This window comes from Acinonyx jubatus, chromosome B1 (genome assembly GCF_027475565.1).
Source record: "Acinonyx jubatus isolate Ajub_Pintada_27869175 chromosome B1, VMU_Ajub_asm_v1.0, whole genome shotgun sequence".
NCBI classification, from domain to species: domain Eukaryota; kingdom Metazoa; phylum Chordata; class Mammalia; order Carnivora; family Felidae; genus Acinonyx; species Acinonyx jubatus.
In genome coordinates, this window is record NC_069382.1 from 134,481,160 (window position 1) to 134,509,154 (window position 27,995).

Below are 27,995 nucleotides of genomic sequence, written 5' to 3' on the forward strand. Positions count from 1 at the left end.
GATTTACTTTCCATAGAATTAATTTACTTTCCCAACCCACAGTGAACCTCACCAATAGTTAATCCCTATTACATAGTATTCTGCCCACATTTTTTCTGTCTGCAAATATGTCATATCACATTCTTCTCCAGTTACCACCAGCATAACTCAAAGAGCTGGGCTGGGTGGTTAAACTCTTATTCCCCACTCTTAATTCTCAACACAGGCTTGACATGACTTGACCCTTTCCTTCATGTATGAATATTTATTCATGAATACATATTCAGGGCTGGGATCAGGATGAGGCAAACAAAGGGCGCATGGGTGCAAAATTTAAGACGCTCTTGGGGCACCTGGATGCCTCAGTCAGTTAAGCATCCAGCTCTTGATTTCAGCTCAGGTCATGATCTCATGGTCATGAGATTGAGCCCCACGTCAGACCCTGAGCTGACAGCATGGAGCCTGCTTGGGATTCTCTCTCTCCTTCTCTCTCTCTCCCCCGTCCCCCACTCGCACTGTCTGTCTCAAAAATAAATAAAAATAAATGTAAAAAACAAAAGAAGACATTCATTCTTAGTGAAATTGCAGGGCTAAAGGATATCTTCTAATTCTGATATATAATATATATTAATACTATATAGTATATATACTGCATAGCCAAGACTGTTTTCCAAAAAGGAGACTACCAATTTATAATGCCACCAAAATCAACCAAGTCTATCCATTTTGCAGGACTTTGTCAAGACTACATGTCATCACTGTGAGGAAAAAAAGCACTGTGTCAGATTGTAGTTGGTACCTCAGGCATCTTTCAGTGGTATCAGCTTACATGTATTGAACACTAAAATAGGCCACACATTATCAATGACTCTCTAATGACTGGTAGGTAAGCCTGACTTCTCTAATTTTAGAGCTAAGGAAACCAAAGCTCATGTTTGTGAGGTGACTTTCAGAGGCCACATAGCTAACAAATGGCATGACTAGGATTTTTATCCCATGTCAGCTCAGCTACAAACTATGGCTCTTCTTACTACATCAAGTTCAAGTTCTTTATGTTATTTTTGTACACATGTGCTTCTTCCTTCAGAAATACTTGTTCACAGTCTTTGGTTTCTGATTCGTAACTGAAGCCTTTCAGAACTGAGAGAGATCAGCCTCCTTCTCACCCACTGTGAGGTGTTTGAAATGGCAAATATCTCCCACAAGAACAGGGCTAATGTCAGACTATATGGTGAGAATGTGAGAGAGTTTGTTGTGAAAACACCAGAGTACACAGATTAAAGTCCATTTCAGCCAAATCCTAGCTGCCATCTACTAGCCATTTAACATCGCTGTGACTCAGTTGCCCTGTCAGTTAAATGGAGGTAGCCATTCCTACCTTACAGAATGGTGAGCAGAATTCAATAAATTAAAACATGCAAAGCATTTAGAACAGTGCCTAACACATAGTAAGCATTTCATCAACATTAGAGAAAACAAAAAAAAGAAGTCCAGAAAACAAAAAAAAAGAACGCAGAGAAAAAAGAGAGGAAGAAGTGTCTGATTAGTTATGGAATTCCAGATAGCCTGTTTTCTCCCAAATGGTGCCAATAAGCTTCCCAATATAAATATGGCAATAGATATACGCTAGACCATATAGCATATTACTTGTTGTGTTAAAGGAAGAAAGTAAATTTTAAAAATTGGTAAGCTCTTCCAGGCATGTAAAACCAATCAAATTATACAATGAATCAAATCCTTTTTCCCCCTAAAAAGATACATGATTGTACTTCACACAACCCAGGAGAAGGAACACACCTTTTGGGGCAAGAAGTATTTTCACTTTCAAGTGAATAGGAATACACCTTGCTGCCAGAATTACACTGGCCAATAAAAACCTCTGAATCAGTTCGTTGTACTATGTGCTGCAATAGAAACACACTTACTTCTCTGTCTCCACATATCTTTCTCTTCTAGTGAGATTCGCTCCCAAGCCACAAGACACTTCCTGCTCAGAACCTATTTCTTAACTGTAAGTACTCTAAAATTAAGCAATTCTTTAAACGTTTATCTTAGCACTCGGGGGGGAGCAGGGCAGCTTTTTTAAAAGTATTCGATTTAAAAGTATTTTATTTCTAGCATGCTGTAATTTGAGATTCAGCTGAAAGACCAATGTTTTCTTATCTACTTGGTTAAAACTTAGTCAAATTCAACAAGTATGTGCCAAGCATGTGTTACATGCCATGCTTTTCAGAGTAGTGTTAAGTTAGCTTTGTATCTTCATCAACATTAAACACATCCTGGATATTGTGCTTACTAACCTGATCGTTAATTTCATTCTTTGTGTTAACACGTATGCATGTTTACTTGTGCTGGTCTAATCTCTTTGTGCTTTGCAAATATTTTACTTGATCTGTCCATTTAAAATACTAGAAATCGGAAACGGAATTTTTTGGATTTAGCTAACGAATCATGAGAATCCTTGAATTTTTAGCATGAAAGTAAGAAAACAGACTAGAATGCTTCAAAATTAAATTCTGGTGCTTCATTTATATGTTTAGAAATGTTACCTTTCTCATCTTACATTTGACAGCTAATGAGGTGAGAGATTATGAAATGAAAATGTTTCAATTGAAGTGAAAAAAATCGGGGTGCCTGGCTGGCTCAGTCGGTGGAGTATGCAACTCTTGATCTCGGGGTTGTGAGTGTAAGCCCGACGTTAGGGGTAGAGATTACTTAAAAATAAAAGCTTAAAAAAAAGGTGAAAAAATCAAACTTTAACACCAGTAAACACTAGGAAGAAGAGGAAAATCTAGGCAATGTACTTAGTCCCTGGATTGACTAATATTAATGGGATTAATGTAACATATTAACGCTATTGGCTAATATTAATAACGTGATAGGCTGTCTTCTCAAGAGCGAGGTGTTCCAAGGCAGAGGAGACAGGTATATGGTGAGTTGTAACTAAGACTAATTGGTGAAATTAGGATGTTTAAAATGTGAGCCAAACTCTGCAAGGTTTCCTGGCATTGAGGTCATTCTAAAGAAAGGACTTGTAGTCTCTTCAAAACTTGTGCACCAAGATTCCCGTTTCAATTCCTCCTGCCCCCATTTTTTCTTTTTCCTGAGTGGCATTTTCCTTCCCTCTCTGATCCTGTGGGATCAAAGATGGCACAAAACAAAACAGCTATGTGGTTACTCAGTGACGGGCAGAGCCGCTGGCCGTGGAGAAGAACTACAGACATCTCCTCGGTCCCCACCAAATCTAACACAACGTTTTACATACATTGGGTGCCCAATAAATGCTTGCCGAATTAGACTGGATTTGTAACAGAAGAGAAATGAAAAAGCCCGGGGCCACGGGTTGCAAAGTGTGCTCTGCAAAGCCACTAGCACTGTAATCTCCCACGATGCCAGGGTTCTGCACAGGCAGACAGCAGAGGAGGGAGTGGGGCTAGGAGGGAGCCTCGGGCAAGCTGGAGGCCCTGGCATAGGCTGTATCTGCCTGGAGGAATGGGTACTATTTTCCTAATTCTCACCTAGCTGTGTCTACTCAAAAGGGCCACCTTTTGGCACAGGGGCAGCAGCCCTGAGGGTGCTCAGTACGATTCCTCCATCCCAGCCCATCCTACCCGAATAACAATTTTTGAGGCTAATGCCCAGCATTCTACCTGGTAATCAAGCTCTCCAAGTGGTTTTTATGCCCAGTAAGCGTTGAGGACCACTGAACTGGGGAGACAGGCTTGTTGTAGATAAGGTCCCAGAAATTCTTAGCAAGGTTACTGGCACTAGAGAGATTTCAAGAAAGTTGTCTTTTGTTATCACCACCACCTCCCCCACCCCAAATACTGTTGATTTCTGATCTTGAATGGCTAGGGTTAAAAACTATTAGATACTTAAGGCTGAAGCAAAGAGATTTGTAGCCCCTGGGGAGGCTTTGCATTTGTTACCGTTTTACATTTTATTGCAACTTAAAGTTCTCTAGACTTTTGAAATTATCTTTGAACCACAGAGCTGTGTAAGAGTGTGTTTGTTTTCTCCTCTCAGTTTTATAACTTTCAAGGAGGGTATTTCCTTGAGTAAGAAATCTCACGTGAGAGTTTACAAAACCCTTTTGAAAGTTAGCTAAATAGATCAGATGAATGTCTGGGACACTGGTTCCTTCTAGCACTACTCTTCTGGGCTGGGCTGGGCTGGATAGAGCAGCCTTCCTCACTCCTGTAGGTAACCTTCAGCAGAAACGAACTTCTTTGAATAACAGGAGAAATCTCTTGAGGCTCAGTTATCGGCGCTAAAGTCCACGGAAGCACCTGGCTCCCCACAATTTCCCATATTTAAAAGAGGAAGTCAAAAGTAGTGAAAGAAACAAACCTAAAACTTGGGTGTGCTGAAGACTGTTTCCGCCACTAAACTGAGAAAGTAAATTTTTGCACAAATTAAGAGGCAGTCAGCATAGGGATATTTTGGATGAAGCTGTTTGCTACATAATGAATGCACTGGTTGGACTTCAAAGGTACTCCAAGAATGTTCAGATCTTATGCTGCTAAAAGGGCTAATAGCAGCCAATTGGAATTCATAAACACGTATAGTATACACTGAGTGAAGACAGGTGAAGGGAAGGACAATTCTATAATTGCAGACAAATTTTTACTCTGCAATTTTCAGATTACTGTTACTATGTTAAAATCACAATGCAGACTTCTTAAAAGATAAGCGGGTTACATGAACATGTTTTTCCTCTGAGAGAGGTTGTGGAAACATTCACTCACTCACCTGGTATTTATTGAATGCCAGTTGTGTGCCAGACATTGGCTGGGGGCTAAGGAAAAAAAACATACAAACGGCTCTAGGATAATTGGCATGACCCCTTTACAATTTTTTTAAATCACAGTGTTTGTTTTTTGTTTCCAAACTGGGTATTTCCTGTGTTAGTTATAAAAGAAGTAAATGGGGGCACCTGGGTGGCTCGGTCAGTTAAGCTTCCAACTCTTGATTTCAACTCGGTCATGATTTCATGGTTTGTGGGTTTGAGCCCCACATCAGGCTCTGCAGCCTGCTTGGGATTCTCTTGTCTCCTTCTCTCTCTCTGTCCCCTGCCACCTGCTCACGCTCTATCTCAATCTCTCTCTAAATAAATAAATAAATAAATAAATAAATAAACATTTCTTTAAAAAGTTCCCCAGGACTTCTCTTTTAATGAATGAATGAATGAATAGAAATAAATAGAAATAAGTGTTCATTGTAATTATGTAGGCAATACACGAATTTATAAAGATAAAAGTAAAAAAAAAAAAATCTATCAGTCAAGTACCCAGAGATAACCAGACACACTTCGTGGTATACCCTCTTATATTTTTCTGATATTTGATTACTGAAATACCATATATCTATAGCTATATCTATATCTGTATCTATATCATCTATATACACATATGCATTTTTTAAAATATTCCCTGCAATGCCTCTTCTTCCCCAAATGTAGGAAGCTATCACGCCCAAATTTGGCTTCTATCATTTTAGTACTGGAGTTTGGGATATAGGGAAAAACTGAGTCTTCATACTCTGGCAGTCTAAAGGGTCCTGCGAAGAAGGGCCATTGCTTCAGCGGGCATTAGCCAGTGTCTGATGCCCACCATCTCCAACTGGCATCATGCATTGCCTCAGCAAGATGGGGATTAAGAGAACGTGGTAGTGGGAATGTTAGAGGGCACCTACTGTGTGCCAGGCCCCATACTAAACTTTTGAAGTACATCAGCGAAAACAGACCACAGAATTCCCTGCCCTTGTAGAGCTTCCATTCCACACTGGAGGCTTACCTTTCCCAAAGTCAAGCTAATTGTTGTGAAAGGGTGAGCACCTGAAAGGAAAGAATTGAAATTACTTGCTTTTTCATGAGATTGCCAGAAGGAAATTGTTCAGAGAGCTGCGGTTGCTGCCCATTAAGATAAAAAATGGGCAAGTGCACAGGTAGTAGAATCTGGGGCCCACCTAATAGGCGTTAAAATCAGCGAGGCGTGTTACTTTCTTTCTGCCTTCCTGATCAGAAGGAAGCTGATCAACCCACACCAGCTGATGAAAACGTTTCTAAATGTATGTAAATGCCTAGTGAGACTGGGTGATTGGGGCACGCGGGGCGGCCGGCTGGCTGCCGGTGAAGGGGGCCGCTGGAGCACCTGTTCCAGTCCCCCACCACCCCCCCTTGTGCTGGACCGCTGGTTCTGCGGCTCCGCGAATGCCCAGCCGCTGTCTCCTCCAGGCGCTTCCTGACCGCCGCGCTCCCTTTGTCCAGTGCGTCTCGCCGCGTCCAGCAGGAGAAACCAGCGGGTCCCAGCTTCGCGGACCCTCCCCACGGCCCCGAGGGGCAGATGCCTGGAGCGGTCGGCCCCTCACGGCGGCCAACCCTGCCCGTGGGACGGTGGCGGGTTGCCCTGGAGAATTTGGAGGCACAGGCAGGGGAGACAGCCCGGCACCTAACCAAAGATAGCAGAAGGCTGAATGTGGGTTGGAAAACACCTTCCTCTCTGGCAGGAACACTGCAGCTCTCACTCACCATCCTTGGTGGCGGGGTTGGGGGGGGGGGGGGTGCAGACCAGATGAGAAGCCCACCCCACACTCCGCACGGCAGAGCTGAAGCCAGCCTGCCCCCGCATCCGGGGAGGCCACCTCGCTGGTGGATCGCAACTGGGGCCAGGTGGGCTGTTTGCTCTAAAGAAAAAACAGGTGCTGCTGACGGGCAGGGAGGGTTTGACAGCTTGGTTCAGCCTGACACCGACCTGCTCTCCGCCTCCTTGACCTCCTCCCTTGAAGGGAGGCGAGCACAGCCAGATGGTTCACTAAATTCCATCACTTCAAGATAGACGACTCCTCCCCACGTGGACACCCGCAAATAACAACCCCCCCCCCGCCATGATCAGCCCCCAGGGGTTTGTGTTTACTTACTACAACATTCCTTCACATTGTTTTCTTTGACATCCACAATCGTTAGCCTCTCCTTTATTGCCAAACAGCAGTAAAAGGCCATTATGGTATTTTTTATATAAAGCAAAAATCAAAACCAAAAACCACTTGAATGTATCTTTAATGTATCTTTATTAAGGGAAATTTAAAACAAATTTCAACTATTCTGGATGCAGTTTACGGTATTTTATACAAAAAAGGGAAATTCTTTAGAATAGTTCCTAAGAATAAGGGAGGGAAATTCAACAATTTTATAATGGCTGTATTTACTTTATGCATTACTTGAATTTAGGAATATATTTTTACAGCATTTGTAACAGATTGTTTTTATATTTTCACTGTAAATCCTATGGGGCTCCCCTCTTCCCGTATTCTTTTTTATGTTTTGTTTTGCTATATTTTGATAATTTTAGATTTATGAGAAATGTTGCAAAAATAGCCCACAGAAAGACAGACAATAACAAACTTTGACCAGGATGTGCAATAATTGTAACCCTCGCACAAAATACAGCCATTTGGGAAAACAGTTTGAAGCAAGTCTTCAAAATGCTATACCTAGGTCAGCAGCACAGTGGTGAACATAGCTGCCTTCCCAAATGCTAAATATGGAGTTACCATTTTGATCCAGAAGTTCAAATTTTAAGTATATACCCAATAGAAATGCAAAACAAATGTCCACACAAAAACCCATACATGAATAGTAATCTAACAGCATTATTCATTGATAATCAAAGAGTAGAAACATCCTAAATGCCCATCAACTAATGAATGGATAAACACAAAATGGTGTATCTACATAACAGAATATTATTAAGCAATAAAGAAGTACTGATACATACTAGAACCGAGACGAACCTTGAAAACATTATGCTAATCAAAGGAAGTTGGTCACAAAAGACATACACAGTCTTCTATATCCCCAGGGATATGTTTTAAGACCCCCAGTGGATGCCTGAAATTGCAGATAGTACCAAACCTTATATATGCTATGTTTTTTTCTTATGCATACATACCTATGATAAAGTTTAACTTATAAATTAGGGACAGTAAGACATTAAAAACAATAATAAGGAAATAGAATAATTATGACAATATACTATAATAAAAGTTATGTGAACATCGTCTCTCAAAATGTTCTTATACTGTACTCACTCTTCTTCAGATGATAAAAAAAAACTTATGTGATGAGATAAAGTGAGGTGAATGACTTAGGCATTTGACTATCATTGACTTGACCATAGTTCAGAAGGAGGATGCTCTGCTGCCAGACTTTGGTTGACCATGGGTACCTAAAATCACAGATAAGGAGGACTACTATAGTCTATGTTTCCATTTACATGAAACATCTAGAATAAGCAAACCAATAGAGACAGGTTAGAGATTGTTTGGAGCTGAGTGAAGTGAAGGGAAGTGGGGGGTAACTGCTAATGGATATGGGCAGATTTTAAGAGGTGTGTGATAAAAATATTCTAAAATTAGGTTATAGTAATGGCTGTGCAACTATGGATATGCCAAAATTGCTGAACTATACATTTTAAATGAGTGAATTTTATGGTACATAAAATATATCTCAATGAAGCTTTTTTTGTGTAAAACACATATTGAACCTCTCTATACCCTTTACCCAGTTTTCCTGGTTCTTCATAGCCTAGCATAAATATTGAAACTAGAAAATTGATGTTGATAAACTGCTATTAACTAATTAATCTACAGATCTTATCCTGATTTTACTAGTCATCCTACTAATGTCCCAGAGGAGAGAAAAGCAGTCCTTGTCACCCAGGTGGCCCCAGGTGCCTGGTGCTGCCAGCCAGGGTTTGCTATTGCTGCAAGCTGGCCTGGCCTTCACACTATATTAGTTTCCGGTCTACAACATGATGATTCAATATTTGTATATATTGTGAAATGTTCACCACAATAGGTCTAGTTAACATATGACCACACATAGTTACAAATCTTTTTTAATGAGAACTTTAAAAATTTGTTTTCATGTTTGTTTTTGAGAGAGAGAGAGAGAGAGAGAGAGAGAGAGAGCGTGAATGGGGGAGGGGCAGAGAGAAAGGGACACACAGAATCCGAAGCAGGCTCCAGGCTCCAAGCTGTCAGCACAGAGCCCCACGCAGGGCTCAAACTCATGAACCATGAGATCATGACCTGAGCCAAAATCGGACACTTAGCCAACTGAGCCATCCAGGTGCCCCCTTTTTTAATGATAACTTTAAAGATTTATTCTCTTAACAACTTCCAAATATACAATGTGGTATTATTAACTGTAATCACCATGCTATACAATGCATCCCCAGGACTTACTTTACAACTGAAGTTTGTACATTTTTACCACCTTCCCCCATTTCTTCCACTCCCCATTCCTCCCCTCTGCAACCACCAATCTGTTCTGTGCATCTGTGAAGTTGGTTTGGTTGGTTGGTTTTAAATGTTTATTTATTTTTGAGAGAGAGGGAGAGAGAAAAAGAAATAGAAAGAGAGCTGGTGGGAGGGGCAGAAAGAGAGAATCACAAGCAGGCTCCATGCTGAGCCACCCAGGTGCGCCTGGTTGGTTGATTTTTAGATTCCACGTATAAGGGAGATCATACAACATTTGTGTTTCTCTGTCTGACTTATCTCACTTAGCATAATACCCTCAAGGTCCATCCCTGCTGTCACTCACACTAGGTCTTCATGTTTTTCTCTCACACGTCAACAATTTCACAGAGTATTCATGTCAGGTAAGGCTAGTCTATAATCGTGATGGATCAAGATAAAAACACTAGCATTCCATAATCATATTTGAACACATATTTGAACTTTAAACATTATCCAAGCCTCAACATGCCAAATGTCTTCCTTTCCTGGCTAATAAGAATGATTGCTGCTGCTTTACCAATTGCAGGGGGTAGCCTTGCACTAGTCAGTGCTCCCTGTAGATAAGATTTATTAATATGCCCACTCATAGAATTGTATTACACTTTCTGGATCACCTCCATTTCCTTGATCCTTTTCCAAAACTACCCAACTGAAGTGTCTTCTAATGCCCTGTTACTCAGACACCCTACAGTCCCCGTGGGGTGCCTTCTCCCCTGCTATAAGGAATAAACTCAACTTGTCCAACTAGAGTTGTGTTCTTCATGATCTCTGGTTGGAGAGCATTGACAGTCCTTTTCTGTTCCAGGATTCATTTTGGGGTCCCAAAATGCATCTGGTCCCCATGTCTCCTTAGTCCCCTTCCACCTGTTTTTCATGATCTTGACACTTTTAAAGAGGACTGGCCAGATATATGGTAGAATATCCCTCCCTCTGTGTTTGTCTTGATACTTCATCATGAGTGGATTCTGAGTATGTATTTTTGGTAAAATAACACAGAAATGATGCTGTGTCCTTCAGTGCATGATAATAAACAAATACATGATGTCAATATGTCCCATTACTGATAATATTAATTTTGATTACTTGGCTAGGGTAGTGTGTCTGCCAAATTTCTCCACTATAAAGATGCTATTTTCTTCTTTATAATTAGTAAGTAGCTTTGGGGGATATACTTTGAGACCATGTAAATATCTTATTTCTCATCATACTTTCAATGCGTACTAGTGTTAGCATCCACCTATGAGTCTTGCCTTCAACATTATCACTGTGGTGTTTGCCAGATGGTGATCTTGTATCTCCATTATTCCTTCTACATTCATTAATGGGAATTCTACCATAAAAAAGCACTATACCTTCCCCCTCATTTTAAAATGTATCCTTTTATTTATATCAGAGTGGAATTATGGGATAGTTATTTTGGTTTATTAACATTGCTGAAATTGTCCCAGATTTGGCCACTGCAAGAGCCATCAGATGGGCTCTGAGGTCCTGTCTCTAATCCATTCTTGAACGCTTTTTTGCCTTTTGGTCCTGCAACAAGATGTTCCAGTTTTCTGTTGTACTTTCCCTGCCCTAGCCCTGGAATCAGCCATTTCTCCAATGAACTCTGGCTCGTTTTTGTTGGAAAATGGCATTTTGAAACGAACATTTGGGCGTGAGAGATATAATAAGTGATATTAGGTATCTATATCTGTGTGTGTGTGTGTGTGTGTGTGTGTGTGTGTGTGTAAATAATCATGAGTTTGTACCCCTGGTTCCTATCCAACCACACAGGATTCATAATAGCCCTCCTCCTTTCCTTATTTATAATTTCTTTCTCTGATAGTAAAAAAACCTCAACCTCATTATCCACAAATATATTTATTTATTCAAGCCCATCATGGATATATATATATAAAGAAATTTCAGAATTGCTAACCCATACTCTTATGAAAAACAACTTTACTAACTAGGGTATAAATATTTGTTCTTTTTACCTTTAGTCTTACATTACATAGTCAAAACACTGATTTCTGAAGATGTTATGGTTACCTTTTTCTTCCCCACTCCTTTCAATGTGGTTCTCACATTAATTATAATACAGGGGCATCTGGGTGGCTCAGTCAATTAAGCATCTGGCTTGGGCTCAGGTCACAGTCTCATGATTCTTGAATTCAAGCCCCGTGTCAAGCTCTGTGCTGACAGCACGGAGGCTTGCTTGGCATTCTCTGTCTTCCTCTCTCTCTCTCTCTCTCTCTCTCTCTATCTCAAAAATAAATAAATAAACATTTAAAAAAAAACCAGAATGGACTCTTCCCATGGTGGTGGACTCTAGCCCTACCTCTCCTGTTTTTTTTTTTAATATTTTTTTCTTAATGTTTTTATTTATTTTTGAGACAGAGAGAGACAGAGCATGAGCAGGGAAGGGGCAGAGAGAGAGGGAGACACAGAATCGGAAGCAGGCTCCAGGCTCTGAGCCATCAGCACAGAGCTCGATATCGGGCTTGAACTCACAGACTGTGAGATCATGACCTGAGCCAAAGTTGGACGCTCAACCAACTGAGCCACCCAGGCGCCCCCTACCTCTCCTGTTTTGACTCCCCTTTGTCTTCCAGTGGGCTCAACTTAGTTAGCTGGTGACTTCCTCATGATGATTGATGTCACCCCATCCCTACGATTCCATTTCCATTCTCCCATTCTTTTCACCCCATTTACTCTGAGCATAACACATCTATTCATTTCTGGTTTATTCCTTCTGTAATTCTTATTGTATATGTATGTTTTCTATATATTCCTTTATTTCAATTTTTTTAATTTTAATGTTTATTTATTATTGAAAAACAGAGAGAGCGAGAACATGAGCATGGGAGGGGCAAAGAGAGAGGGAGACACAGAATCTGAAGCAGGCTCCAGGCTCCCAGCTGTTAGCACAGAGCCTGACGCGGGGCTCGAACCCACAAACTGCAAGATCATGACCTGAGCCGAGGTCGGATGCTTAACTGACTGAGCCACCCAGGCGCCCCAATATATTCCTTTATATCTTACATAAAGGATGTCAAATGACAGATACTCTTTTGTATATTGCTTTTTTCATTTAACAGTATATCCCGGAAATCATTCTCTATGAATTAATAGAGATTATCTTCATTCTTTTTTTTTTTTTTTTTTTTTTGGTAAGTGACTTGTTAAATGAGCCCTTACCCTGTGGGATCTGAGGCTATCTCCTGTAAACGATGTCAGAATTGAGTTGAACTGTAGGACATTTGAGCTGGTATTGCAGAATTGCTTGGTGTGGGAAAAAATACCACACGTTTGGTGAGTAGAAGTGGACTATTCTGTGGGTAGACAGAAAACAGGGGAGGTTTTCCTTTACAGCTGCTAATCAGAAATAAATTCAAAACAAAAGGGAACATATAAAAGAAATAAGAGGGGAAGGATGTATGTGCACACAAAAGCTTAGGCTGGTGGTGCAATTTTAGAGAAGCCTACTGTGTTCTGCAATTCACTACTTCTGACAATGATTATAAGTTGGTCATTTGTTCCCGTCTTGGGTAGATACAAGGTACCTGTCTAAAAACAGTACCAATAACCCTGTTTTGCTCCCTTACTCCAAGAGAAGCAATTGTTCCTTTGTCCAGTTCAGGCAATTCCTTCCCCCAGGGGCCTCCATCCTCTGGGGGGCAGAGATAGAAATTATCTTCTTCAAAGATCAGCCAGGATGGAGGGAGGTGGGCAGGGGATGCATTAAGTGGGTGATGGGTGATGGGTTTGTTGTGATGAGCACTGGGTGTTATATGTAAGCAATAAATCATTAAATTCTATACCTGAAACCAATATTACCCTGTATGTTCACTAAAGAGAATTTAAATAAAAACTTTATTATGTGCCTGGGTGGCTGAGTTGGTTAAGCGTCTGACTTCAGCTCAGGGCATGGTCTCACAGTTCATGAGTTCAAGCCTCACATCAGGCTCTCTGCTGTCAGCACAGAGCCGCCTTCAGATCCTGTCTCCCTCTCTCTCTCTCTCTCTCTTTCTCTCAAGTAAAAATAAACCATTAAAAAAAAAAACCTCTCAATCTATCAAAAATGTCAGCAAGCAACTTAATCTAAATTGTCACGCCCGCCTTTGAAGTAGAATGCACCAAAACAGGTTTCCATGAGCGAACTTGACTACTTACACCAACTTTTTCCTTTTCAGACCACTGCTATTTCAGACCCTGCATCGAAAATGCAAGCTCAGTCACCAATGGTCATTGTGACTCAGCCTGGATATGGTCCTGTACCCCAGAACCCCAACTGGCAGACAGGCCTGTGTGATTGCTTCAGCGACTGTGGAGTCTGTAAGTGCTAAGAAATTCCCCTGTAATTGCCATGGGGGTGAATGATCAAAGGCCAAAGCCTTCCCTCATCCCTCCCTTACTGTGTAGTAAAGGTTCCTGGCTTATTACAGAGCACCTGGCATGTCAGGCAATGAATGGTAAGTTAAGAAAAAAGGCTTGTGCTGATTATAAGTTAATTTTTCTCCAGCACATGAAACAATAGTCTTACTTCTTATTTGTTTTTTACATTTTATTTATTTTTGAGAGAAAGAGAGAGCACAAGTGGAGAGAGGCAGAGCGAGAGGGAGACACAGAATCCGAAGCAGGCTCCAGGCTCTGAGCTGTCAGCACAGAGCCTGACTCAGGGCTCGAACTCACAAACTGTGAGATCATGACCTGAGCCGAAGTCAGACGCCCAAACTACTGAGCCACCCAGGCGCCCCAGTCTTACTTCTAAAATAAGTTCTGGGGTTAAGATAACAGTAACAAAGCTGATGATTCTCACAATGAGTGGATATGGTCAAATGATTATAAATGGACCAGACATTAATTTAAAAGACACACTTCCAGTTTAACTTGATTTAAAAAAGAAAAGAAAAGAAAAAGGACTGTTTTTGTTATATATAAACTCATTACTTTATAGCTACATTGTGCCCAGTACACAAGGGGTATTACTCATCCATGATTTCAACATGAGCTCAGAAAAGAATTATTTTAATTTCTATATTTAGGGTTTTTATATACCTGAGAATACAGAATTCTAAAGGCAGCCAGCTTCTGCCTTTAGAAAGAATCTCTGACTCTGCTTTGTTTTCTTTTTGTGAGATCTCTCTAAGTAAAGTTGGGGGAAAGTAGGTTTGGCGGGGGTGGGGGATGTTAGATGTCAAAGAACTTAGTTCTCAACACCAACAAAGAAACAAACAAACCTGCCTACAAAAAAAAATTTTCTTTGGGGTTTATTTGCCTGCCTCAAGTCTACATAGTGTTCTGAGACAAGGAACGAAAATACATTAACCTTTAACTTACCAGTGAAATTGAAATTTGGAATCAAGTTGAGTCCTGAACAACCTAGGTTTGAACTGTGTGGTTCACGTATATGCAGTTTTTTTTACCGGATAGTACTATAACAGTGTTTTCTCTTCCTATGCTTTTCTTAACATTTTCTTTTCTCTAGCTTACTTTATTGTAAGAATATAGTATATAATACATATAACATATAAATTATGTATTAATCAACTGTTTGTTATAAGTAAGGCAATAGTAAGCTATTAGTAATTAAGTTTGGGGGAATTCAAAAGCTACACACAGGGGTGCTTGGGTGGCTCAGTTGGTTAAGTGTCTGACTTTGGCTCAGGTCCTGATCTCACCGTTCCTGAGTTCAAGCCCCACGTCAGGCTCTGGGCTGACAGCTCAGAGCTTGCAGCCTGTTTTGGATTCTGTGTCTCCCTCCTTCTCTGCCCCTCCCTCCTGTTCTCATGCTCTGTCTCTCTCTCCCTCTCAAAAATAAATAAACGTTAAAAAAATGTTTTTAAGTTACATGCAGATTTTTGATTGTGCAGGGGTTGGGGCCCCAAACCCCTGCATTGTCCAAGGGTCAACTGTACATTAAAAAGCGCAGAGAGAGGGGCACCTGGGTGGCTCAGTTGGTTAGGCATCCAACTTCAGTTCAGGTCATGATCTCGCCCTCTGTGAGTTTGGGACCCACGTTGGGCTCTGTGCTGACAGCTCAGAGCCTGGAGCCTGTTTCAGATTCTATGTCTCCCTCTCTCTCTGCCCCTCCCCCACTCATGCTCTGTCTCTGAAAAATGAATAAACCTTAAAAAAAAAAAAAGCACAGACAGAAAAACTTACCTAGAAAATGGAACAGTGGTCTTGTTCATTGCCTCTCATTGTCTTACTGAATGACCTGGGGTGATGACTTACACATCTTGAGACTTTAGTTCAACATCTGCAAATCATAGTAATAGTAAGACTACATTCCTAAAACACTCTATAGAGATGAATATTTAAATCTTCCAGCCCCTAGTATTGTGACTCAAATAAATGAATTACAAGTTCTAAATATAAGCTTAATTGCTTCATGGCAGGATTTCTTAATTACAACCCTGACCAAATCATTCTTCCTTCTTAAAATATTTCAGTGGTCCCTCATGACTTTCATAACCAACTCCGAGCACTCGCATTTCATCATCCAGTCCCCAACCTGCCTCGTCCTCCAGCTTTATCCCCATCCCATCCAGCCATACTGAATGAACACCAGCCACAATCGGGGCTGCCATTCGTCAAAGCAAACTAATTTCAAACGTGGTGGGAACAGAGTGGAATAACTTGTGCCTCTGGTTCCATGTGTCCAGGTCTCTGTGGCACATTTTGTTTCATGTGCCTTGCTTGTCAAGTTGCAGCTGACATGAATGAATGCTGTCTGTGTGGAACAAGTGTCGCAATGAGGACTCTCTACCGGACCCGATACGGCATCTCTGTGAGTCTCTTACAACACTGTGTCATTCACATATGCTCCCACCCTCAAAATAATCGCTCTAAACCTGGAAGCCATTTGATGGTGTCCATCACCTGAATTTGATTGGTAGGTGTTTCCCATCATGTGCAACCTTGTATTCAGTTGCTGTGGCAACAGATCCTTTGGGTATGTGACCTCCTTCTAGGTTTCTGTTAAAGACCCTAGAACATAGGCAGCTCTCATTTGTATGGATATCATACAATGGAAGGGGATTATTCAGAGCTTACCAAGCCCCAGGTACATTACATATAGTTACCTCACTGAATGCTTACACCACCCCTGTAAAGTGAGTAGGTCCACATTTTATAGATGAGGGCTTTCAAGTTTTAAGAGGTGGAGTAACTTGCCCAAAGATACGCACCAGCAGCAGAAGTTGTCAATATTCAACTGTAACTTGCCATGCATACACATTCCACTCTACCACAAGCTATACTTTATGTAATAGGAGAATGTGTTGGTCAGGGCTTTCCAGAGAAACACAACCAAAAGGAGATATAGATGATATAGACATAGAGAAATCTAGATGAAAATAAAGAGAGAGATTTTAAGGAATTGATTCATACAATTTTGAGGGTTGGCAAGTCCAAAAAGCAGAGGAAGCTGGCAGGCTGGGAAGAGTTGCAGTTCAAGTCTGAAGGCAACTTGCTGGCAGAATTTCTTCTTGCTCTGGGGCGGTCAATCTTTTTCTATTAAGGCCTTCAACTGATTGGATGATGCCTATCCACATTACAGAGGATAATGTGCTTTACTCAAAATCTACTGATTTAAATGTGACTCTTGTCTAAAAAACCTTCACAGAAACATCTAGAATATATGGGCACCATGACCTAGCCAAGTTGCTACATTAAATTAACATCACAAAGAACAAATGAATAGAATACTTTAGTAACTTATTTTATTCCATTGAAATTATTTTATTTGTTCATTTAAAAATATTTGTTAGTTTTTTTATCACAAAAATAATATATGCTATATACATAGTTTTATGACAAATTCAAACACTGAACTGTGTGAAGTAAAACGTGAAAATCTAACCCCTTTACACACAATTCCACCACTCAGTGATAAACCCTATTAATAATTTGGTGTGCACTCTCTTTTAGGGTTTTTTCCTATGCCTGTAAGGCATACAAATATAGATTAGATGTAGCTCTAGCTATGGATGTGGACATACGGAGTTTGGGGGGTGAGGGCCTCTTTTATTCTAATTTGTTTTTATCTTTTAAAATGGTGTCATATTGGGGCGCCTGGGTGGCGCAGTCGGTTAAGCGTCCGACTTCAGCTCAGGCCACGATCTCGCGGTCGGTGTCCAAATTTTTTTTTTAACGTTTATTTTATTTTTTGAGACAGAGAGAGACAGAGCATGAACGGGGGAGGGAGAGAGAGGGAGACACAGAATCGGAAGCAGGCTCCAGGCTCCGAGCCATCAGCCCAGAGCCTGACGCGAGGCTCGAACTCACCGACCGCGAGATCGTGGCCTGAGCTGAAGTCGGACGCTTAACCGACTGCGCCACCCAGGCGCCCCCAAAAAATTTTTTTAAATGGTGTCATATCATATTGTAGCTTGTTTTTTTTCCCACTTAATATTTGGTAGACCCCCTTTATGTCTGTAATACAGAGCCTTTTTAATGTGTTAATAGTATTCCACCATATAGATAATTTATTTAATCACTTCCCTACTGATGAAGAGTTAAGTAATATTACAGATTAAATAGTTGTTAATACATATGCTTCTGTATAGGCACTGGTATTTTTGTGGAATAGTGTCTGAGATTAGATTGATAGATCTCAGTATCTGTACATTCAAAATGCGAAACTGTCAAATACCCCTCCAAAAATATTATGTCAATTTATAATCCATTAACATTATATGTGTGCCCAATACTGGATTTTTTTTCCTTTTTCCCATCAGAGAGGCAAAATGATATTTCATTGTTGTTTAAGTTTTATTAGTTAAGATCAAGCAAATTTTTTAAACTTCTTCGTCTTTTTGCATTTCTTCTATAAATTATGTGTACATATCCTTTGTGCATTGCTTTATTTAATTATGCTATATTGTTTAACATGAAGTTTATCTAGTTTTTTAAAGGCTTAGTCCATAATCAGCAGTTCCTGGATGGCTCAGTGTCTGACTTGACTCAGGTCATGATCTCGTGTTCCGTGAGTTCGAGCCCCACGTCCGGCTCTGTGCTGACAGCTCAAAGCCTGGAGCTTGCTTCGGATTCTGCATCTCCCTCTCTCTCTCTCTGCCCCTCTCCTGCTCGCACTCTGTCTCTATCAAAAATAAACAAACATTAAAAAAATTTAAAGGTTTAGTCCATAATCAAACTTTCTTTTTTTTCTCTTTTTTTTAGTTTGCATCCAAGTTAGTTAGCATATAGTGCAAGAATGATTTCAGGAGTAGAATCTAATGATTCATCCCCTACATATAACACCCAGTGCTCATTCCAACAAGTGTCTTCCTCAATGCCCCTTGCCCTTTTAGCCATCCCCCCACCCACACCCCTTTCACCAACCCTCCATTTGTTCTCCATATTCAAGAGTCTCTTATGTTTTGTCCCCCTCCTTTTTGTTTTTAATTTTTTTTTTAATTTTTTTTTCAATGTTTATTTATTTTTTGGGGGACAGAGAGAGACAGAGCATGAACGGGGGAGGGGCAGAGAGACAGGGAGACACAGAATCGGAAACAGGCTCCAAGCTCTGAGCCATCAGCCCAGAGCTTGACGCGGGGCTCGAACTCACGGACCGCGAGATCGTGACCTGGCTGAAGTCGGACGCTTAACCGACTGCGCCACCCAGGCGCCCCTGTTTTTAATTTTTTAATGTTTATTTATTTTTGAGAGAGAGAGAGAGAGAGACAGAGTGAGAGCAGGGGAGGGGTAGAGAGAGAAGGAGACACAGGGTCCGAAGCAGGCTCCAGGCTCTGAGCTGTCAGCACAGAGCCCGACGCAGGGCTCGAACTCCCAAACCTCAAGAACATGACCTGAGTCGAAGTCTGACGTTCAACCGACGGAGCCACCCAGGCACCCCTCCCCCTCCTTTTTCTAATATTATTTTTTGCTTCCCTTCCCGTATGTTCATCTGTTTTATATCTTAAATTCCACATATGAGTGAAGTCATGTGATATTTGTCTTTCTTTGACTAATCTCGCTTAGCATAATACACTCTAACTCTATCCACATTGTTGTAAATGGCAGGAGTTCACGCTTTTTGATTGCTGGGTGATACTCCATTGTATATATATACCACATCTTCTTTATCCATTCACCTGTCGATGGACATTTGAGCTCTTTCTATACTTCGGCTATTGTTGATAGTGCTGCTATAAACATTGGGGTGCATGTGCCCCTTTGAAACAGCATGCCTATATCCCTTGGATAAATACCTAGTAGTGCAATTGCTGGGTCATAGAGTAGTTCTAGTTTTAATTTTTTGAGGAAGCTCCATACTGTTTTCCAGAGTGGCTGCACCAGTTTGCATTCCCACCCTCAGTGCAAAAGGGTTCCTCTTTTTCCGCATCCTCTCCAACATCTGTCATTGCCTGAGTTGTTAATTTTAGTCATTCTGACTGGTGTGAGGTGGTATCTCATTGTGGTTTTGATTTGTATTTCTCTAGATAAACTAGATAAATATTTGATTTGATGATGAGTGATGTTGAACATTTTTTCATGTGTCTGTTAGCCATCTGGATGTCTTCTTTGGAAAAACGTCTATCCATGTCTTTTGCCCAATTCTTCATTAATTTATTTGTTTTTTGGGTATTAAGTTTGCATAATCAAATTTTCTTAATGCTCTTTAGGAGTCTGAAAAATTAATAACAGTCTGAAAGTGAGGTGCCTGGGTGGCTCAGTCAGTTAAGCGTCCAACTTGAGCTCAGGTCATGATCTCATGGTTCGTGAATTTGAGCCCCATGTCGGGCTCTGTGCTGACAGCTCAGAGCTTGGAGCCTGCTTCAGATGCTGTGTCTCCCTCTCTCTACCCCTTGCCTGCTCACACTCTGTCTGTCTCTCTCTCTCTCAAAAACAAATAAACATTAAAAAAAATAACAGTCTGAAAGTAAAAGTTATTTGGTTTTAACAAAAATTTGGAAGATTGGAAGAAAGAGGAAGAATAAGGCATTCTAAAGACTTTATTTTGTATGACATTGATAGCTATGCATAATTATTTTCCATTTTTAAAAAAGCAACTTTATTGATGTATAATTGACTTATAATAAGCTGTATGTATATAAAGTGTATGATTTGATACGTTTATATACCCACGATACAGACCCATGAAACCATCCTCACAATCAAGGCAGTGAACATATTCATCACCTCCAAAAGTTTACTCATACCCATTTGTAATTCTTTCCTCTTTCCCCTCTTCTCTTCCCCAACTAACTGCCAATGTTTTCTGTCACTATAGTTTGCATTTTCTGCAGCTTTATATAATAGAACTATACAGTCTATACTCTTTTATCTAGCTTCTTTTACTCAGCATGATTATTTGAGATCCATCCAAGTTGTGTTATGTACTCTTAAAATTTGTTAAGAGGATAGATCTCATGGTAAGTGTTCTTAACACAATGAAAATAAAATTAGTGGAAAAAGAAAATATTTGGATGGGAAATAAGCACATAATAAGATGCTCAATATCATTAGTCATTAGAGAAACATAAATGAAAACCACAATGAGATACCACTACACAACTAAGGGAATGACTAAAATTAATCAGACCAAACCACAGCATTGCCAAATATGGAGGAACTGAAACTCACATGCACTGCTGGTAGGAATGTAAAGGCATTTTCTTAAAAAGTTAAACACACCTACCATTTGAGCCAGCCATTTTACTCCTGGATATTTACCCAAGGAAATTTATATCCATACCCAGACCTTCTATCAAATGTTCAGAGCAGTTTTGCTTGTAACAGCCCCAAACTAAAAACAATCCAAATATCCCCCGCAGGTGAATGGATAAACAAAGTGTGATATATCCATATAATGGAATACTACTCAGCAATAAAAAGGAATTATTGATACACACAAAAACCTGGATGAATCTCAAGATAAATATAATTTTAAGTTGTGGGTAAAAAATGAAAGGAAATCACTAATCAGATAAACATTAGTGGGACGTCTAAAGGGAACGAAAGGAATCAGGAAAGACCTCTGCAGCAAAAGGAAGAAAAGAACTAAAAAAAAGAAAAAAAAAACATTCAGTGAATACCAAACGTAAAACAATTGGCTATCCCATGAGTGAGAGAAATTTAGATTTTTCTGCTGTGCTAACATATCTTTACCTTTTGTTTACCCTTTGTTTAAGTGTGTCGTAGGGAATCTGATCTCTTGGAAGATAAGTGAAGAACGGCCCCAGTACTTCCCCCTCTCCTCTCCTAGGGCCCAAAGCCCACATCAGAGTCCTCTGTTAAGGTTATCTGCATGCTGTCTCCTGGGGCAAAGCCACAACAGGTGGCTCTGGACTGGCCCCAGTGCTGCTCCCCAGCCTGTTCTTCTTCCTGAGTTTCCAGGCTTTTGAGTTCGCTATTTATCAAATGCCCTGCCCGTGACCCTGTTAGGTTTCAGGTTCCCTACCTCTGTTTTACTTTCTCCATCAGTGTAATCCTATCTGCTTCCTATTTCCAAAAAAGTACTCAAAATTTCTGGCCCACTAAATAACCCCACTCCTGTTTTCTAGTTTCGCTTTAATTTACTTGCCAAAGCTCTGCAAGCACATAGTTTTTTTAGATTATCTAATTTTGTTTTAAGTTTATTTATTTATTTTGAGGGGGAGGGGTAGAGAGAGAGGGAGAGAGAATCCCAAACAGGCTCCATGCCGTCAGTGCAGAGCCCAACTCAGGGCTCAATTTCACGAACAGGATCATGACGTGAGCTGAAATCAAGATCGGACGTTTAACGATTGAGCCAAGCAGCTGCCCCAGATTATCTACTTTTTGTTAAGAAAAACAGTAGTCCACAAACTTCTCTCCCCTACTGCCTCAGTCCCAGAACTCTGTGAGTGTTTCCCTCCGTATCTCCAAATCATAGACTGTATTGCTACTTTTTGAGTTTTAAGTTTGGGGCATTGTCTATAGACCTCCCACTCTGAAAGATGAGAATTTATTTCCCTTTCTTCTCCTTCTCCACCCTCTCCCTACCCCGGTCCTTCCAATATTGTTATATGTAATTTGGGTTAAATCCATGTTTGGTACTTACACTATGAGACTTCTGTTAGCTCTTCAGAGTTGTGTCATGTAGTGAACTATGATTGCCTTTCCTATTAAACTTTGTTTTTCCTGGTCTTAATAATTCTTGGCATTTTCATTAGTAATTCTCCACTTAGCCACGAGTAGTTTTCCACTGACTTTACCTCCAAAACTACTCTTTCCCAGTTTTCTAAATTTCTTTTCAACACATTCAACACATTGGACATTCTATCATTTTTATCTTCTTGATGAAATCACTCCCTGACTTAAACTACCCTTTGAGCTAGTTGCTCTTCATTTCTGATGCTTAGATCTCACCCTGGGTTCTCCTTCACCATGAGCCTGGAGATTTCATTAGCTTCTTTCCTGGGTTAGGCTCCTGTTTCTTATATCCCACGTCTTCCTCTTTCTAGGTCTCCTCCCTCATTGTGATGGAGGTATCCTCACATAGCTTCCTGAGACAGGGATGGGGTGTGGGAAGCAAGAATTTTGAGATTTTACTTTCTGACACTCTTTGTTTTTTCCTCTTACAGTTTGGTTGATTGATATCTTCTATTTTCAATATTACAAAGTATAGGAAAACATTCGATGTCATAAAAAGAGGAGTTATACGGAAAAATCAATTAACATTTTCCCAAATGTATCCATCCAAACTCTGAATTCCAAGGATCGGTTCCTTCTGCTTCTCTTCAAAGTGTCTTGAAAATCCACAAGTTCTAACTTCCTAATAGGTGTATTTTAATTTCTATTTCTTTTATCTTTTCAACCAGGGATCCATTTGTGATGACTACCTGGTGACCCATTGCTGTCCTCAGTGTTCTCTTTGCCAAATCAAGAGAGACATCAATAGAAGGAGAGCCATGCGTACTTTCTAAAAAAAAACCTAATGGTAGGTTCCAGAAACTGTGTTTTTAAAAAATATATATAATTAAGGGATTTGTAAATTTGCATTATTTTGAGTAATGATTCAATAATAACAATTCTTTACATCTTTCAAATGTTATCTTCACATAAAGATTGATCTTGGTTTCCTCTTATGAAGAAAATAGCTGTATTACGTTACTTGGGCCACCATAACAATATAGCATAGGGTGGGTGGTTTACACAAGAATTTATTTCTCACAGTTCTGAAGGCTGGGAAGTCCAAGATCAAGGTGTGGGCCAATTCAGTTCCTGTGGGGGCTCTCTTCCTAGCTTACAGGTGGCCACATTCTCACTGTATCTTCAAATGGTGGAAAGAGATCAAGCTCTGGTCCCTTTTCTTATGAAGACAGTAATCCCATTGTGGGGGCTTCACCTTCATGACCTTCTTTAAATCTAATTATCTCCCAGAGGGTCTGCCTCCTAATACCATCACACTGGGGGTTAGGGTTTCAACAAATGAGTTTTGCTGGGGGCACAAACATTCAGTCTATAGCAATAGCTTTATGTTTTGAAATCATATTTTAGTAAATAAAGGAATGGTGACTTTTCTAGACTTCTCAGAATTCTCTTGATCCATTAATGAAGAACTTACCACTTGTAAAATAACAGAGTGTGGTGAGATACAAAAAAAGTAGAAAATAATCCCCCTACTTAGACAAATTGACAAAAGAACTTGGTAAATAACTACAAAGTAGTAGAACAAATGAAAATTACATGCTTTGTAATATTTGAATTGATTGCAGCATAAAGCATCTATCAATAATGAGGTGAGTTTAAGCTGGAAAATCCTATTGGAAAAAGTGAATCCTGAAAGTGGTGGTTATAGAATATAGAATATTTGAAAATGCTATATAGAATCTGAACTTCTGACAATCAATCAACTCATTTCCAACTAATTTTTCCAGGATGCTCAGAATTAGCTATTGAAGATGTAGTAAAGTAGAAATAAACATGATTTTGTCAGTCCTCTATAGAATGTATCTTGAGTATGGGGAAAAAAACGTTAATTTTCCCACTCTTAGTAATACGTCACTTTCTTTTTCAAGGGAATGCGAACTCTGTATAGGTTAACAAATATAACTCATGGAGAATATATTTTAAAATATCATTTATTTAGCAGATAATGTATCAAGTACCTAGTACGATGCAGGACACTGGTAGGTCCTATGGGGAACAAAAATAAATAAGCTGGTCTCCTTGTCTTTAAAGACTTTATACTCTAAAAGAAAGGATTAGATAGCCTTTAAATAAAATGACAGGTTTGACTAATGACTTTAGACCAAGTGCTATTTTAAGTTCAGAGGAGGGAAAGATCATATTCTACTGACATGTGTAAATGAAAGTTTCTTGGGGGCATCTGGATGTCTCAGTTGAGCAGCTGACTCTTGGTTTCAGCTCAGGTGATGATGTCATGTTCATCAGTTCGAGCCCCTGAGTTGGGCTCCATGCTGACAGAACGGGGCCTGTTTGGGATTCTCTCTCCCTCTCTCGAGAGAAAGAAAGAAAGAAAGAAAGAAAGAAAGAAAGAAAGAAAGAAAGAAGCAAGTTTCTTGAAAGAAGTGGTTTTTTTATTCTAAAGTGAAAGTGAATATCAAGGTCACAACAGGAAAGAGATGGCACTGAAATTGTAATAGTACGAGGATTTAATGAAAACTACTTACAATAAAGGTGTGGGTGGGAGGTAGAGGGAAATGACCAGGGATGGTGCTGGAACCTAGGCTAGAAACAGTTAAACTATATCACCCCTTAGGGGCACCTGGATGGCTCAGTTGGTTAAGCATCCAACTTCAGCTCAGGTCATGTGGTTCCCCGGTTTGAGGCCCACCTCAGCTCAGAGCCTGCTTTGGATTCTATGTCTTCTCTCTCTGCCCTTCCCCAGCTTGTGCTCTGTCTCTCTCTCAAAAATAAATAAAAACATTAAAGAATTTTAAACTATACCACCCCTAGGCCTCAGAGAGGCAAGGAAAGAGAAGTTACTTGAAACCCAAAGGAGTGAGCTATGAGAAGGAGAAGGCGGCCCTGAGAGGAACAGTAACCTCTCACTAGAAAGACAGGAGTAGCCTGGGGCAACCTCATAGGAAGGAAGTAGTCAAGAGAAAAAATACCCTGATCTCACTTTCTGATGTCCCGTCTAGGCTTCCCACTGGCTGAACCCACAGGAAGGCAGAGGGCAGGAAAGTGGTGCTGTAATATACAGGTCAGCCTCCCAGAACATAGAGCAGGGAAGACAAGGATGAAAATGGATCAGATGGGACAAACATTAAAATTTCTGACACAAGATGTGGCTTTAATTAATAAAAATGGATGTGGCTTCTTTCTGTTTTTTCTTCAGCATTTTCACTCAGTTGCATTTTTTTTTAATTTATTTATTTTGAGAAGGGAGGGGTCAGAGAGAGAGAATCCCAAGCAGGCTCCAAGCTGACAGCACAGAGCCCCACATGGGGCTCAAACTCATGAACTGTGAGATCATGACCTGAGCTGAAATCAAGAGTCAGATGCTTAACCCACTGAGCCACCCAGGTACCCCTGGATGTTGCTTCTAATCAGCAGCAGCATTCGTGAAACTGTAGAAGCAAAAAAGGGAAAACATCTTTGTGAGTGTAGGTCCACTCAACTTGGTAGGAACATATAAGTAGGAAAATAATGAGAAATGAAAGACTTATAAGTGAGTTGGGCCATGGCATTTAATGTACTGAAAACTGGGCTGATGATTTGGCCTTTGATTTGGTAAGCAGTGGGGAGTTACTGTAGGCTTTATGTAAGGGGGTAACATCAATAGAGCTATACTTTAGAAGAATTAATCTGATAATGGTATATAGCACAAACTGGACAGGATGAGGTCAGAAGCAAACATGTGGAATTAGACCAGTTTAACACTGTTTATTTAAGTAAACACATGAGACGGGTTGGATGAAATATATACCCACACATACATAATGAATCCTAACACCTGACCTATTTCTTTTAACCCCAGAGAAATTATCTTACTGAATCAGTGGGTTTGAGGTAAAATACCTTGGTGGTCTTGACTCTGGTGCATCACCTTTGACCCTACATTATTCATCAACAGTGAATCTTTAGATATACAAACACCTGAAATGGGAGAATCAAGAGACAAAGATCAAAGAAGAACATGATTTATGTTAAGAATAGGTTGAAAAGGGGTACATGGGTGGCTCAGTTGATTAAGCGTCCTGCTGACTCTTGATTTTGGCTCAGGTCATGATCTCATGATTCATTAGATCGAGCCCCAGGTGGGGCTCTGCACTGACAACGCGGAGCCTGCTTGGGATTCTCTCTCTGCCCCTCCCACCCTCAAAATAAATAAAGAAACACTTAAAAAAGTAGGTAAACCAAGGGGACATAAAAACAACTGAAAAAGCTCCCAATTGTGAACACTGGAACAATTGAGGCAACAAAGTAAAGTAGCATTAGATTATAAATGGAAAGATTATAGCCAAAATAAAATATCTATGAGTCATACTTCTATAAATACATGATTACACAAACAAATAAATGGGGGAGAGCAGACGAATTTTCCAGAAGTACGGAAGAATTCCAAACAATGTATGTATGTGTTCCTCCCTCATGGCAATGGAGTGTAACTCCTACCTCGTAAGAATGGGTTTGCACAGTAACTTCCTTTCAAAGAGTATATATGAAAAGGAGGAAAAAAGAGTAGCCTTATAGTGGAGAAACCTGACAGAACTACTTCAGCCAAGTGACCAAAGTGAACCTCATCAGTGATAAGTCATGTTGATAGCATGTCCCCTTGAAATGATGTGATGAGAATGGCACTCTACCTTCGAGGTCTTCTCTCAAAACCCCGTAACTCCAGTCTAACCAGGAGAAACACATGGGCCAAATCCAAACTGATGCATAGGTATTCTGCAAAATACCTGACCAGATCTCGTCTAAACCGTCAAGGCCATCGCAAAGAAAGTCGAGAAACAATCACGGTTTAGAGAAGCCTCTGGAAACATGACAACTGAATGTAATGTGCTGTCCTAGATGGGATCCTGGAACAGAAAAAAGACATTAGGTAGAAATTGAGAAATCTAGCTAAGGTATATACTTTTATTAACAATATTATGTATCAACATTGGTTCATTAGTTGTAACAAATCTACCATAGTAAGATGTTAACTGGTAGGGAAACAGGGGCAGGGGATGTAAGAGCCCCCTGTACTATCTTTGCAACTTTTCTGTAAATCTAAAATAATTCTAGGGCGCCTGGGTGGCTCAGTCGGTTGGGCGTCCGACTTCAGCTCGGGTCACGATCTCGCGGTCCGTGAGTTCGAGTCCCGCGTCCGGCTCTGGGCTGATGGCTCAGAGCCTGGAGCCTGCTTCCGATTCTGTGTCTCCCTCTCTCTCTGCCCCTCCCCCGTTCATGCTCTGTCTCTCAAGTAAATAAACGTTAAAAAAAAAATTAATTCTAAAATTTAAAGTTTATTGAAAATTAAAAAGTAGATTGAGGAAGCTCAAACCTATTCTTTGTGTATCCCTTATAGGTGAAAAGCTCTCACTGAAGCAACTAAAACCAGCAGGCATACACCTCTTCAGTTTGAATCCTTCTCTGCCTTTTGCAAATGAAATATGACAGATATGCTTAATCACAATCAATGGGATAAAAGAATGGAATTTTGATTTATTTTAAATGAATGTTTTTGCTTAGTTTTGCTAAATGGTTCAGCTTAGCTTCTCCTTGCTTTCATATTATTAAATTTTCTGGCTTATGAATTTTGTGTTACATTTCATATATAAACAAAATAAAAGATTTTACTAACAAGA

General features: G+C 40.2%; 1 protein-coding gene across 2 annotated transcripts; it reads left to right on the forward strand.

The window, feature by feature from the left end:
* Positions 1–1,855: 1,855 nt before the first annotated feature.
* LOC106971279 (placenta-specific gene 8 protein) lies at positions 1,856–27,995 on the forward strand. Of its 2 annotated transcripts, none has more exons than XM_053217176.1 (5): positions 1,856–1,990; positions 13,455–13,596; positions 15,930–16,054; positions 23,052–23,174; positions 27,716–27,995. In XM_053217176.1, the coding sequence occupies exons 2-4, from the start codon at positions 13,485–13,487 to the stop codon at positions 23,154–23,156; spliced, it is 342 nt and encodes a 113-aa protein (XP_053073151.1). In that variant the 5' UTR covers positions 1,856–1,990; positions 13,455–13,484; the 3' UTR covers positions 23,157–23,174; positions 27,716–27,995. The 2 variants fall into 2 exon arrangements, with proteins under 2 accessions (XP_053073151.1, XP_014923551.1); XM_015068065.3 differs by having other exon boundaries at positions 23,052–23,170.